Raw genomic sequence first — 15925 nt, 5'->3', positions numbered from 1 at the left:
CCCTGATCTGAGAAGATGCCACATACTACAGAGTAACTAAGCCCCTGTGGCACAACTAAGCCCCTGTGGCTGTGCTCCAGAGCCTGGGAACTGCAGCTACTGAGCCCACGTGTCCCAGCTACTGAAGCCCGAGTGCCCAAGAGCCCATGCTCTGCAATAGGAGAAGCCACCTCAATGAGAAGCCCACATACAGCAACTAGAGAGTATTCCTTGTTCTCTGCAACTAGAGAAAAGTAAGCAATGAAGACCCAGCACAGGCAAAAATAAAGAAATATTAAAAAAATAGTAATACAATAGGGAATAAAATGACAGTTTCCCATGGATGAGAAAGCCATACTTAGGATGGTTCTTTTGTGCTTCTTGAAATTTAAGCTGTTGAGCATTTGCTACAAGTGACCGCTGTTCCCTGTCTTCTTTTCCAGCTGACCTTGGAATTTTCTATATGACAAATTCATGTCTTTAACTCACCATGGTTCCTTACGTGGAGGTTGTTAGTCCTGAAAGCTCAGCACCCATAGTAGGTGGCATTTGAGGCTGAAAGAGGAAAGATGAAACTAGGGTAGGGGTCTAGCTCAACCGGTTTCCTAGAGGGAGAGTCTGTTTATCACCACAGATGCTATGGTTGTTTTCCTGCAACTTGGAGAATTGGTACATCAGAGGACATAAAGTTTTCTAGCTTGCTGTCATCTCCTCCATTGTCTCTCTTTGCTCTCGCTGGTCTGTGGGTTCTTGATGAGAAATGTTGCTGGGTATTGGGAGTCCCGAGCTATGGGACAGGGCATGGAACAGAGATGATGCTTGTGCTACAGTCTAATGCCATGTGGATTCTGCATTACATAGCAGTAGAATTTTGTGTTCTTTCCTTTGAAGATCTGTACCAACAATATATTTCATTATTTAGATCATTATTTGACTTTAGGCTTCAATGCCTTGAGGTGATTCCTTTGACTCTAGCTTTAATGAAGGGGAAAAAAAAATCATTAGGAAAGCAGATTGTGCCTTCCAATTCCTAATTAATTTGCAGTCTAATTTGTTTTCTGCTATCTACTTATATTTTTCTTTGACTTTAGCCAAATGTTATTTCAAGGTTTTCTTTAAAAAAAAAAACTAGATTTTAAAATTACCATCATGGGAGTTTTTTCGTCTATTACAATTGACTAGTCTTCTTGGTGTTCATTTCATAAAATACAAAGTTTGTATCATCAGGAATCAAACACGAGAGCATTTGTATGAGTATTCAGCAATCTCAAAGCATTTTGAAGCAGATCTTCTTTGATGTTTACATGTAGAAATTCACTTAGTATCCTTTCTTGAAATCAACAAGAGCAACAAAGAACAATCAACTGGTATCCAAGCATACGCAATTCTGATCCCTAACGTTTTCATACCCAGGTTTAACTTACCATGCATTTTTTTAACCCATTTTAGTAATATATTAGAGAAAAGATTCTAGACTGGTTTGCTTAGTCCTTTCTTTCTGGTTGATTCAGGTGGGTACAGTGCAAAATCTTTTGGTGTCACCCAGGGGTGAAGAGCTAAACTGCCCCTAAAACCACAGTTTAGTTTATAGTCTTTATCATGACTGTGCATATCAAAGTCATAGTCTGGAGGAGAGAGAGATGTGCGGTAAAAGAAGGCATAAAGGAAGATAAGGAATGGAAAAAAAAGAGAGAAGAAAAAGAGAAAGGAGCAAATCGAGACTTGCCTGTGAAATACCCCCCCAAACTCCTCCTCTCCTGGCCACATGCTCTTCGTAGTTTTAAACCCCCAGGTTACTGTCATCCACTCCAGTGACCTGGGTACCCAGAGATTTTCCAAGTTTCAAGTGGTGGAACTGATTTTTTGATCAAATGAAGTTATATGTAGATGCCTAAGATATAAAGACAAAGTTGTGTTTTATTAATATCAATTTACCTTATAAGTTAACATTTATAACATTTGCTTAGTATAAAATTAATGGATGAGAACAAGAATATTTTAAATAGACATAAATATTGAAATTTGAGAATATGAATGGTACTTCTTTTCATCCACCAGTATATACAATTTCTGTGTTTTAAATGCACAGTAACAGAAAACTCAGGTTTCATATTAAAGGGAAATAGTATCTAATTTTTTAAACTTCCCAAACTTGAAAGTGGAAACAGAATTTTAAGTAGATTTACTATCTTGAAGGAGGAGAAATTGGAAATTGGATGTCTGAAGACTGATCACTAACAATATGTTGCAAACATAGATGTCATCACTCTGTTAGCCAAGTTGCACCAAACACTGTCAAATTTGCATGTTTACAAAGGGTGCCATCATCCTCTGTAAGATGTGAGTGTCCTGGGTGTACGTGCTACCATGTAACAGTGTGATTCAGGATCCAGACCATCCCCTGCACAATTAGGGAAAATTATATATTATATTATTATAAGATACACACCCATATATATTGTTGAGCCAAAAGTGATCTCACTTTTAAGGTTTTTATCAAGAAAATTCAGGCATGAAGAGATATAAGGACAAGACATTTTAGGTGAAGAGAAAGCAAAAGCAAGAGTAGAAAGAAAAATAAGTGGAAGTGAGATCTGTCTGGGTGCAGTGTTTGGAGCAATATCTTTGGAAAGAGAGAGAGATACTTTGAAAATCAAAGTAAGGTATCAGGACTTTATTCTGAGGATTACTGGGGAATATTCTGAAGAATGGAGAAGGCAATGGCACCCCACTCCAGTACTCTTGCCTGGAAAATCCGATGGATGGGGGAGCCTGGTGGGCTGCAGTACATGGGGTCGCTAAGAGTCGAACACGACTGAGCGACTTCACTTTCACTTTTCACTTTCATGCATTGGAGAAGGAAATGGCAACCCACTCCAGTGTTCTTACCTGGAGAATCCCAGGGACAGGGACTCCCCCATGCGTCTATGGGGTCGCACAGAGTCAGACACGGCTGAAGCGACTTAGCAGCAGCAGCAGCAGCATTCTAAAGAAAGATATAAATTGGTTACAAGATATCATCAGGTAGGTCACCTGATGAAGATACTGCAACAGTATAGAGGAATTTCAGGAAATACAAGTTTGCATCCTACTAAACGTCCTATTACACCTCTGGGCATTGTGTGACATTTTGTGGAACCTTACATACTCCAGTTATGGCATTTTGCTGTCTTGTACTTGCATACCTAAAATTTAAAGAACTAATAGTAAGTCCTTTTGAATGAATGACCCATCTACAATATGAAACATGCATGGAAATGGCAGGAGACATTGAATCCTAAAATTGGCTCATATCGACTTAACCTGGCAGCATAAGTCCACATGTTACAGGGCAGTTGTTCATACGTTTCAGACAGATTTTGCTTTTAATTACAGTTACATATGTAATTGTGGCTCAGTGGTAAAGAACCCATCTGCCAAAGAAGGAGACATGGGTCAGTCCCTGGGTGGGGAAGATTCCCCTGGAGAAGGAAATGGCAATCCACTCCAGTACCCTTGCCTGGAGAATCCCATGGACTGAGGAGCCTGATGGGCTACAGTCCACGGGGCTGCAAAGAGCTGGACACGACTGAGTGACTGAGCACACACATACAAGCAACTCCTTGGAACTCTAGTGTCAAAATCTCTAGCTCGTATGGCTGGTACCCCTTACCAAATTGCTTGGGTATTAAGGAATCATTTTGGTAATAGGACGTAAACTTTTATTTCCTGAAATTTTGATCACACTATTCTGTTGCAGTGTCCTCATCAGATGACCTACCTGATGGCTTCTTGTAACAAATTTATATCTTTCTTTAGAATATTCTCCACTAATTCTCAGAATCAAGTCCTGATACTTTACTTTGATTTTCAAAGTATCTCTCTCTCTCTTTCCAGAGATACTGCTCCAAACACTGTACCCAGACAGATCTTCTCACTTCCATGTCTTTTCCCTTCTACTCTTGCTTTTGCTTTCTCTTCACCTAACATGTCTTTTCCTTATATCTCGTCATGCCTGAATTTTCTTGATAAAAACCTTAAAAGTGATGATCACTTTTGGCTCAGCAACATATATATATGTGTGTGTATATCTGATAATAATATAATATATAATAAATATATACACAATGTAGACTTACAACAGTATATAAATCACACTAAAGATATTTAATGACACAGAAAGATTTTTTCCCATTTTATTGAGGAAATATAAATTGAAAAATATTATAATTTTCTTTTTTCCCTTAAGAGACAGGTTTATTTTGCTTGTTGGTATTTTATGATTGGGCAGTAGCTCCATTTTATTTTTATAATAGCAAATGAATTAATAAAACTTATCTCTCAAGCGTAGGACAGCTTATACCATCCTTAAGTAAAATTTTGGAAGACCTTAAATCCACACTCTTCTGAATTGTTTTCACAATTACTCATATATCCAGATACTTTAAAGAAGGTTTAACCATGTGAGCGACACTGACATTCAACACCGCATCTCTCTGATGTCCCCTTCTATCTATCCATTGAGCTTTGTTTCGGAAATCATCAGACTACCCATCTGCTCATGTTTGCAATGATATCCCCTATCTTCAGAGGATGGGTCATACCAATAATATGCAGTAATGAAATGGGAACTGAGATTTACTCTTTCCTAAAGACCTGGATGACATTTTTCAGCTATTCTCCTCAACAAAGGATGTCTAGCTCTGCTGGGTCATAGTTATGAATAACACATGTGGAGAGAAACTTGACTGTTGTTTCTAGTAAAGGTATTATGTGAAGGGAATACCTTTTGGTCTCCTCTGTTGCCTTGGAGTCCTGAGATCTTGCTCGGTGGTAAGTTTGTGCAGCCACATATGCATCTGCTGAAACAAAGAGGCTGTATTTGGTAGTCATTGATAATTTTTTTAAAAGTAGATCAGGCAGTTTTCCTTGAAACTTCTTTTCTAACTTAGCATGAAGTAGAATTAAATAGTAGACATGAAGTCATTTATTTGGAGGTATCGAAATAAGAAGGGGAATTGTTTGGTTACACAGAGGACTGCAAGAGGACCGAGGAACGCAATGAAGAAAATTATCAAGCATGCATGTTGTTTTTAAGCGATACTTGAGACTGATATGTGAAACAGCTGTGTTGTTGGGGTTTTTTTTCTTGTGCCAACTTTCCTTATTTGATTGATTTTTCTCTCTGACAGCCCACTGTGCTGATAAATGTGTCCATGGTCGCTGCATTGCTCCAAACACCTGTCAGTGTGAGCCTGGCTGGGGTGGGACCAACTGCTCCAGTGGTAAGTGTGCACCTGCCGTTGTCTGTCTCCGGATGTTTTTGCTGTATGAGCCCCTTGTCTCCACGGGTTTCCCTCTGCAGCCCAGTGCAGAATGTGGTGTGGATCCCCAATCCAGCTCACAAATAGTGTTTCTTTGAAATCTCTACATGTATTATACATAGGACTGTTATGAATAGAGTATAAAGAAAGACACTTGGAAAGCAGGAGATCTCAGTAATCTGATTCTAATACTTCTGTGAATGTGAATACATATTCCAGAGTAGGATCCAGAATTCAGATTCCTTCATTCAGTAAGGCAGTTGTGGTAACACAGCTATTGTATTCTGACATCTGTTTTTACTTGTTCATATATCTAATATATTTTCTTGGTGATGAAAATTTACCACTCGTTGGTTTTAAAGCAGAAGCAAAATTGATATTTTCAATTGTTGTTTATTTATCTCTGAATTATGAGGTACCAATAATAAGTACTTTCTCAGATAACTGGGGTGAATTACTGGTAGTAAATGAAAATTCGTGACCATTTAGGTACTAATTCATAATATATAATTTGTCTCCATTGTATTAGAATTATAATTCTAAAATGATGGTGTTTTGGGTGATAAACAAATTGCACTTAAAATCCTGTATTCATGATTATGAGGATTAAGTGATGTAATGTCATGTAATACAGTTGCTTTTCTAAATTTCACAGTTAAAACTTAAGTTTTCTGGCTAACTCCTTGCTGCGCGTGTAACTGTGTACTCTTCCTGTTCCTTTATACTTCATTTTGCCTCGAAAAATGTGAGAAAGAGCTGAAGTGCAACTCAGTTGTAATGCATGAACTGTTAACATTTAGAGAAAGGGAATAATAGTTTTCAAATTACCAAGCTCTCATGACAACTCAGATTTGTCCTCGTTGCCACCAAAGAATTTCTGAAACCAGTCAAAAAGAACATCAGGCTATATATAATAGATAAGCTGGTTTTAGGAATTTTTACTTGCTTCCCTTTGGAATTGGGGAAGATATTCTTTATCTTGTTAGAACTACTTTGTTTTAGGCTTGTGATTTCCTGGCTGTCTCTAAAACAGCATCGATCTCCAGGGGAGGTCCTGTGCTGTCTGTGCACAGAACATTCCATGTGAAAGAGCCTTTTTATTGTGTCTTAGGGAGTATGTGTACATGTCTCTCTGTCCCATTCCAATGGGTAACTGTCTTGCAGGGTTTCGTTTGGCTTCTGCTGGAGATCAGGAGGAGAGTGGGCATTTTGTTCACACTGTTGAGGCAAAATGTTTAGGATGTGGGATCTGGCTCATGTCCATTTTTTTGGCTAACTGACCTTAAGTGCAACGTTGCTTTCACTGACTTTTCCAGCTTAAAGATCAGTTGTGCCTACACATTTAGAAGAAAAATAACATTATTGTATAAACCATTGAGAAAGAGAAGAGTGGCCGTATTCTTCATCTGAAAAATGAGATTTGTTATTACTAATTTCAGGGGGAAAGTTGTGGAATAATTTTAGTCCTAGTCACACTTTGTCTCCTAAGAGCTGCAGCTTACCTCATGCTAAGAGATCAGGCTGAAGTGTGTATGAATGAAAGGAAAGCCAACATGAGTTTCAGACTCTCTAGAACTGACTTAGGCCTTCTAGAAAAGTAACTGTTGCTTTATTTTGGAATTGACGAACTTTTTAATGAAGCCTCTAGAATTCTGCTAGAAAGAAACACATGTTCTTTCAATTCTGGGTGAAGATACTGAGGTGACTTAGTTTATCCTCCACAGCTCATGTTTTGGTATTATCATGAACAGAAGCATCAATAAACATGGACAGATATCTGAGAAAACATTTCTGACACCTTTTTTAAGCACCTACATTCTGTTCTGAGTCAGAGCACTGAATTTTGTTACCTGGGTTTTGTCTGTAGTTGTTACCCTAATATGCCTCATTAGGAGGTGTGTGATTTAATACTCTCAGCCAAATAATTCTTGAAGCAAATGCATACTCTGGTAACCTATTAAGTAGCAGAGTTAAAATGACCTCGTTCCCAAGAACTTTTATCTCTCTGTATCTTCCTCTCTGGTTATCATTATGCATATATTTGATACTACATGTTAGACTGAGAAAATGATTTCTTTTTTAATTAGATCAATTCCTTGTGTTAGTCAGGGTCCATTCAGGAGACAGAAACTGCAATAATTTTTTCGACTAAACCTTTCGTTTTGGAACAATTTTAGTAAAGTTACAAGATAGTAGAGAGTTTCCATATACCCACACCTTCTTTTTCCTTTAACATCTTAAGCTAGCATTAGCTTGGCAAAACTAATTGCCAAAAGAAACTGACCTGAATGCAGTACTAGTTAGTTCACTACCAGCATATTGCTGTTAAACTCTAGACTTTGTTTGAATTTCATTATTATTTTTTTTTTTTTTGTTAAAGTCTCTTTCTTTTCCAAGACCCAGTCCTGGCCACTACACTGCATCGTCATGTCCCTCCAGTCCCCTCTGGTCTGTGACAATTGCTCAGCCTTTGTTTTTCATAACCTTGACAACTAGCCAGGTATCCTGCAAAATGTCTCTCCGTTTGTGTTTTCCTCATGACTAGGCTAGGGGTGCAAGTTTTTAAAAGAACATCACAAAGTTGAAGTGCCCACCTCATGACATTCTATGATGATATCATGGTCTATGATCATATCATTCTCTGATGATATTCACATGACATCACCGATGATGTCATCACTCGGTTAACCTTCATCATTTAGTGATGTGTAGTGTTTGCCAGATTTCTCCACATAAAGTTATCATTTTTCTCTTTCCCATTTCTGTTCTCCAGAAATAAGTCACTAAGTCTAGTCTGCCGTCAAGGGTGAAAGGTAGGGATTAAGCTCCATGGTTTTGGGAGGAGAGATTATCTATATATGTTATTTGGAACTCATCTGTAAAGATTTATTTATTCTCTCCCATTTAGTCAGTCATTTATATCAGTGTGGGCTTATATATATTTATATGAAAAATCAGTATATTATTTTGTTGCTTAAATTGTTCTAGATTTGGCAATTGGGCATTGTTTTACATGGCTTCTGTGTCCTTTTGACATGCCCTGGTCCTTTTGTTGGCTCTTACGTTTTGTTCTGTCTTTTGAGCACTTCCTTACTTTCTGCTACTGTAGGATTCTTCAGTCTCACTCTGTGTTTTTCCTACTTCAGTCCTAGAATGAGCCATTAAAGAATTGTATTTAGAAACCAAGATCTGGATACTGGAGGTGCTCATTGCTCCTGGAAAATATTGTAACTTGAGCAGGGAAGGTTTATTAAAAAGAATTATTAGCTGTAACAGGAAATTGTTGTGGGCATTGGCTAGTAGAAAGTAGATACACTGAAAGGAATACAAGAATGGCAAATAAAAGGGACACCCATACTCCCAGGGCTGAGACAGAACATGCAAAGAGGAAGCCCCAGTAGGGGTATGGTACAGACCCTATGAGAACACAGCCACAGCTTACTGAATGGCAGAGAGGCTGCTGTGGTTTACTCCTCATGGGACTTGCTGGAAATCTGCTGTCTGGAACTCGCTAGAAATCTGTTCTGTAGGATGCTTGAGAAAGCTGTTCTGGAGACATGTCTTATCAGAAGCACTCTTTTACTGGTAGCCCGAGGGAGGTGCCCGGGATATTGCTAGCTAGTAGGTGCTGCTCGTCACAATGCACTGTAGGAGCTGAATGTTGAAGAAGTTGCCCACGCTGGAGGAGCAGGCACTTTAGGAGTCAGCTGAGCTGGCACACTAGAAACACAATGGGAAGCGCCTTCCTCTTGCAGTGTCTCTCAGCACCCTAGGAAAGTGCTTAATAGTCAGCCAGCTGGCAAGGAAGGGTATTTACATGGCCCATATGCATTTTGTAGATAAAAATGGAGGATAACTTTAGCACTGAGAAGCAATAAAGTACGTCCAATCTACTCCTTTGGTTCCTTAGGTCTCCTATACACCTTTCTATACACATTTGAATTCTTGCAGATAAACAAAACAACTCAGCATTTCCATCTAATAAAACACAGCCTGCCATCTTACAAGTTAGGATGCTCTTTGCTGTTTCCTCAAAATAAAGAGATGCAGGTACCAACAGTCGTAGTATCCTTTGCTGCTTATGTTAAATTTTCCCAAAATTCATATGAAGTTCCACTGAATATTTTGTTGTTGCTGTTGTTTAGTTGCTATGTCTTTCTGTTTTGAAACCCCATGGACTGTAGCCTGCCAGGCTCCTCTGTCCATGGGATTTCCCAGGCAGGAATACTAGAATGGATTGCCATTTTCATCCCCAGGGGATCTTCCCAACTCAGGGATCAAACCCATGTCTCCTACGTTGGCAGGCAAGTTCTTTATTCCTGAGCCACCAAGGAAGTCAAATATTTTGTTACCTAGATAGTAAAGTTACCTTCCAACAACTTTTATTTTATATAAGATAAAATGCAAAGAAAGAGAAGAAAAAATAGCTTCTACAGATAAACCTGTAGATGTTATAAGCAAAGAGAACTCTTTTCTGTAATGACGCACAGGCTGTACTTGGGTATATAGACTCTTTTTTCCCCATTTCAGATATCTCCCTTCTCAGCCCAGACCTCAGCTGCTTAGGGTTCTTTGCCTGGAGGAATGACTCAAACCTCCACTCCTGAATTCTCAGTTGTCCTGCCTTTTTTTGGTTGTTGACTCTTTCTATTAACCTTTACTGCTGGGCATGTGAGTTCCAAAAGGTGCCCCACAGAATCCCTTGGGTTCCAGACAGAGTTCAGCTTTCTCCCAGTATGTAGCAGCAACCCAATCCCCCCTTGATGATCAGGATAAGTCATTCCAACCAGAAGAATAGCTCCTTTTATTTATATTATGAGTTTAAAATGAATAAATTGATAACTGTCACACACAACTATCTGTCTTGTATATTTTTTCCTTCTCGATATATACATGGGAGATTAAGTCTGACAGTTACCTTCCCAACCACAAGTTTACAAAGGCTGCCTTTGGAGATTTAGTATGACTGTTCAGCTTGTCAGTGGATGGACAGATTCCTATGTGGTGTATAGTCAGGGTTCCTGAGTCTCAATGTATCCTCTGTATGAAAAACCAGGTGTGTGAGAGAACTGAGCAGAGTTTGTTTGCTTGGAGTGAAATCATGGTTTATTCAACTAGACTTAGGCATATTGCTTCTTTTTAAATTTGATTAAATGATTTTTTTAAAAAAGCACACACGTATTTTATGTTTATTGGCATCCTGATGTGTACCCTAGCCTATATGATGTTAATCTATCTTGCCTCCACTTCCTTCTTTCCTCCTCTTTCCTGTTCTCTCTCTGTTCCCACCCCATCAATATCTTGGGTCTGTTCATCAATCCTGGGTTTCTCTTCATCTCTCACTGGATGATAAACAGTTCCTGGAGGGTAGGGGCTATGTATTATTAATCCCTTTAGCCTCCACTCTGCTGTCATGTGACTGGAGCACAGTGAGTGTTTGTTTCATTTAATGAGATTGAATGTGTGACTCTGAGACGGTCATTCATGTGTTCATGATGTGAACTTTCATTGATCACTGTGTGCAAGGAACTGTGCTGGATGCTGGGGGTAGAGAAACCATTGGCAGTTGCTGGACCCATAGAGATCGAAGCCCATAGAAAAGTAGACAGACATGTAAGTGTCTTGTCCTGGGGAAGAGAACAGCCTCAGGAGAAGAGGTGGATGGAAGGAGCCAGAAATGGTCCTGGGTGGAGCAGTGATAGATGTTCTGGGTAGACTAAAAAGAAAGACCTGATGTAGCGCTGGAAACAGAAAGAAGACTGCTGTGTGGTGAGGGGCCGGAGAAGGCAATGGCACCCCACTCCAGCACTCTTGCCTGGAAAATTCCATGGACGGAGGAGCCTGGTAGGCTGCAGTCCATGGGGTTGCGAAGAGTCGGACATGACTGAGCAACTTCCCTTTCACTTTTCACTTTCATGCATTGGGGAAGGAAATGGCAACCCACTCCAGTGTTCTTGCCTGGAGAATCCCAGGGACAGGGGAATCTGGTGGGCTGCCGTCTATGGGGTCGCACAGAGTCGGATACTACTGACACGACTTAGCAGTAGCAGTAGCAGTGGTGAGGGGTGATGCAAAGATGCTAAAGCATAGACTCATCTTCCGGAAACTTGGCTGGAAGGTCAACAAGAAGGAGCAAAGAGACAGGGAGTTAGTAAAAGACAGATGCAAGCTCAAGAGCAAATTTTGTGTGTGTTTGCTTGCTTTTGATTGTGTTTTAAGGTTAAAGAGGCTGAGAGGGAAGTGAGAGAGGGAAAGTCTGGAGGTTTAATTGAGAGGTCATTTAAATGAGGGAACATGGCTCCTGAGAAGACAGATGGCATCCTGACTCTGATGGAAGGATTGAAGTACAAAGTATTTCTGGTTCCCAACAGAATGAGGGAGGAAAGAGTGGCTGGCAGCATGTGGATAGGTTTCTGAGCTCAGGAGCTCATGGGCAGTGGGGAGGAGGATCTGAGCAGATTCATATTTGATGACCTTTCTTCTTTTGGTGAACTGGAGAAGAGATGACCTGCTGATACCAAGAGGAGCAGAAGTTAGACACGCTGATGATGACAGCGTCATCATTAAGCGGTGCTTCCTGTGTGCCAAACGTTATTGCAAGGCTTTACAGGAAAGAACCTCATTCAATGCTCAACAAGATGAGAGAGCTACAGCTCTTGTTCCTATTTTACAGATGAGAAAATGGAGGCACAGAAAAGTTAAGTGTCTGGCCTACGTTTATACTTCTGGTAAAGAATGGAGCTGGACTTGCATCTCATTCAGAGCCAGTAATTTTAACCACAAGAGTATGGTGCCTTCTGAAGTGGGAAAGGAGGTTTCATGAAGGTGACGAGGTCAGGGATACCGAGGGGAATGACAACGGGAGGCAGGACTGACACCACCAGAAAAAACAGCAAAGGAAAGTTCCTGAGAGATGTGGAGGGTGTACAAACATGTCGTTTAAAATGACACCAATTTGGTTGGATGCCTTAGTAATTTGTAATTTCCTCATTTGTAACATTAAGGATGTTGGACCAGATTATATGTATCATCCCTTTCAAACCTATGATTTTGTGTGTGATTTACTCTCATAAGTATGTGTCTCCAATCCCCAAGACCTTTCTTTGTTTCAGAAACCCTTTAAACCTTTTGTATGAGTAGCAATAACACATTTGTTCTCTCAGCCCATATAATTCTATTTGTGATTTTCTAAAGGTCTATAGAGAAATTTATTTATCCTCTGGCGAGAGGGCATATCCAGAAACACACAGAGACACATATCCTGAGTCAATCAGCAGCCAGCAAATAGTTCTCAAATGCTTGTTTCCCAGACTTTTGACATTAGCACCAAGTAGAAGCAAAAAATGGAAATTAATTTTGGTCTGAAATATCCAGACTGAGGTTTATGTCATCATCAATAGCATTTCTGGTTAAATGTACTTAGAGTTAGTGAAAACATGCCTAGGAGGCCAAATTTGCCCAAACATTTCCAATACAGCATTAAGAACATAGATAACCTTTTAGATAAAGCAAACATGCTGTGCTGCTTGGAGTAAGTAATAAGAATTTGCCTGCAGGATATTCGAATGGGGGAATCCATTTGAAAGATATTACAAGCCAGAAATTGTAAGGCACAAAAAGCTGACTTGTTTGCCAGCAAGGTCTGTTGATGTAAAGGTCTATTGACTGGATACAATGGAGGATCAATGTTGTCTGGGGAGAGAAGATACTGGAGCCCAATCCTTGTGGCTAGTTGTTAACATACCCATCACACTGTCAGAATTGCTTTAGAAATCAGGTTGATGGAGCAGCAGGAATAAGAGTGGATCATTTGGGTTCACTGGCCTGGGGGCCAGACATTGATGGCAGGTGGGAAGGACTGAGCTCAGAATGAATGTTTCATCAGAACTGCATGAAAGCAATTTCACTGATGGACTGTGTGAGTGATAGCGGTCACACACAGAAACTGCTGATTTTGCCCTCGTGAAAGTCTGAAATCTGGGCTGTTGTTGGTTCCTCTTTGGAGGGGCAGACAATCTCTTTCACTTCTACTCACCCAACTCCCTTTTGGAACTGAATGGCAGCAGACTTCATGGTTCTCAATTCTGTGCTGTTTCGATGCCTCACATTCCTAAGCTTAAAAGAAGTTTCAAAGTATCTATGTCATATACTTGTGAGAATTAAATGATCCAATACCTGCTGAGTACTCAGCACTCAGCACTGTGCCTGGCGGCATGATATCGGCTCAATAAATGATGTGAACATGTTAGTCACTCAGTCCTGTCCAACTCTGCGAGCCTATGAATGGTAGCCCGCCAGGATCCTCTGTCCATGGGGATTCTCCAGGCAAGAATACCAGAGTGGGTTGCCATTCCCTTCTCCAGTGGATCTTCCCGACCCAGGGATCGAACCTGGGTCTCCTGCATTGCAGGCAGATTGTTTACCATCTCAACACCAGAGAGTCCTGCTTACTTAACAATTCCTTGTGTGACAAATGTGCCTCCCACCAGACTTCGAATCGGTCCAGCCTGTGGACTAGAGAATAGATGGAGCGGCTCTTTGTGGATATATCATTTCTAGCTGACGTAGTGGTAAAGAATCCACCAGCCAGTGCAGGAGATACCAGAGACGTGAGTTCGATCCCTGAGTTGGGACGATCCCCTGGAGAAGGGAAATGGCAGCACACACTCTGGCATTTCTTGCCTGGAAAATCCCATGGACAGAGGAGCCTGGGGGGCTACAGTCCATGTGGTCTCAGAGTCGGACATGACTTAGCACCCATGCGCAAACACATTTTGCCCTGCAGGCCACACCCTTCTTGAACAGGAGCCTCTCTTCCTTCACAGCTGCTTGCCAAGAGGCTCCCCAGACAGAGCCTCTGGTGTTGTTTTTCTCCCAACCTCTGACCATGAATGTCCTTACCAGATGAATTCATGTCTGGTTTGTATTGCTCTGGGCATCCTGAGAACACTATAGATGTTTATGTTACCCACGCTAGTCAGTTCATAAGCTGTAAATACAAGGCTGGACTGTCATTTTATTTAACTCCACTACACATCATTTATTGATTTTTTTTCCTTTTTTTTTAAGCTTTGAGTAATTGCCCTGTATATCTGTTTATCAGAAAATCCTGGTTCAACCTCAAAAATCTAACCTTTTGCTACTCTTCCCTGGTGCTATTCAAATCCAAGGCACCATTCTGTCTTAACTGTGATCACTCTAGTCTCCCTACTGCTGCATCGACTCAAGCCCCACTGGGGTCAGTTCTCTCTACTGAGACCAGAGCGATCTTGTCAAAATGTACTTCAGAACATGCTGCTCCCCTTCCGCAAACTCCTCAGTGTTTCCCATTATTGTTAGAATAAATGCCAAAGTCCTGATGTAGTCCACCAAGTCCTGTTTGATCTGTCCGTCCATACCTTCCTGCCCCCTCTTCATCCTACCAGTCACTCAGGGTACCACATTGCTTAGCCTCTGCCTCTTTTTCCTGGAACACAGTAGTTCCATTTTTGCCTCTGCACTTGATATTTCCTCTGACGAAAATGCTCTCCTCCCTGGAGCTTTGCATGGCTGGCTTCTTAAGGCCAATGGACTTGCTAAGTGTCGCCACCAGGAGTGGCTTTCCCTGACTCTATATAAAGAATATTCTCCCATAACTATCTATTACATCTTGTTTTTAATTTTTTATGGCACTATTTGAAAATATTTCATTTGTTCACTTCTTTTTTGGTCTGTATTTCCCTCCAGGATATGAGGCCCATTGAAACATGAATTTTGTCTGTTTTCTTCACTGCTGCCTAGCTAATTTATTCACCTAATATCTAGCACAGTTCTGGGTACCCAATGATTCTCAGTAAATATTTGTGGAAGGAAAGAATGAAGGCATAAATGTTTCAGGAACAGTAATGGATACAAACAGGAGATATGAGGGATGAGGAAGGTTCTACCTCTTTTTTCAAATGCTTTCAGTTTAATACGATTGGAAGTCCATCTACAAATACATAGGCAAAAGGAGTCAAGGAGGAAGTGGTCAAATGTCTTCTAGAAAAGGGCATGACTTGAAGTCCTTCCTTCTGAGACCTTGAGGGAGCTCAGGCTCCAGTGATTTCAGGATTCCCCTTGGCTGTGTACACTGCAGATTCTTTCATCCTTGGTAAATTTCCATGCGCTGGCAACTGCAATGAGATTGTGGAAGCCAGGTAAGATGGACGAGGTGTGGTTTCCATAGACTCTGAAGACACTGTGTACATAGGCAGCTCCTCACCTTCAAGAGAAAAAAGTCTGTAGAGTACAGTGAAAGTGAAGTCGCTCAGTCATGTCCGACTATTTGTGACCCGTGGACTGTAGCACACCAAGCCTCTCCGTCCTTGGGATTCTCTAGGCAAGAATACTGAAGTGGGTATCAGTTCAGTTCAGTTCAGTCGCTCAGTCGTGTCCGACTCTTTGTGACCCCATTAATTGCAGCACACCAGGCCTCCCTGTCCATCACCATCTCCCGGAGTTCACTCAGACTCACATCCATCGAGTCAGTGATGCCATCCAGCCATCTCATCCTCTGTTGTCCCCTTCTCCTCCTGCCCCCAACCCCTCCCAGCATCAGAGTCTTTTCCAATGAGTCACCTCTTCGCATGAGGTGGCCAAAGTACTGGAGCTTCAGCTTTAGC

General features: G+C 40.9%; 1 protein-coding gene across 2 annotated transcripts in view; it reads left to right on the top strand.

The window, feature by feature from the left end:
* MEGF10 (multiple EGF like domains 10) overlaps positions 1-15925 on the top strand; it is a 184901-nt gene that overhangs the window by 89989 nt on the left and 78987 nt on the right. For both annotated transcript variants that reach the window (XM_042250276.2, XM_027969975.3), the window contains one exon: positions 5151-5243. In XM_042250276.2, coding sequence (XP_042106210.1) covers positions 5151-5243 — 93 coding nt within the window. The remainder of the gene's footprint in view (positions 1-5150; positions 5244-15925) is intronic.

The sequence above is a fragment of the Ovis aries genome, chromosome 5, assembly GCF_016772045.2.
Source record: "Ovis aries strain OAR_USU_Benz2616 breed Rambouillet chromosome 5, ARS-UI_Ramb_v3.0, whole genome shotgun sequence".
NCBI lineage: Eukaryota > Metazoa > Chordata > Mammalia > Artiodactyla > Bovidae > Ovis > Ovis aries.
This window is presented reverse-complemented; position numbering and strand designations above follow the sequence as displayed.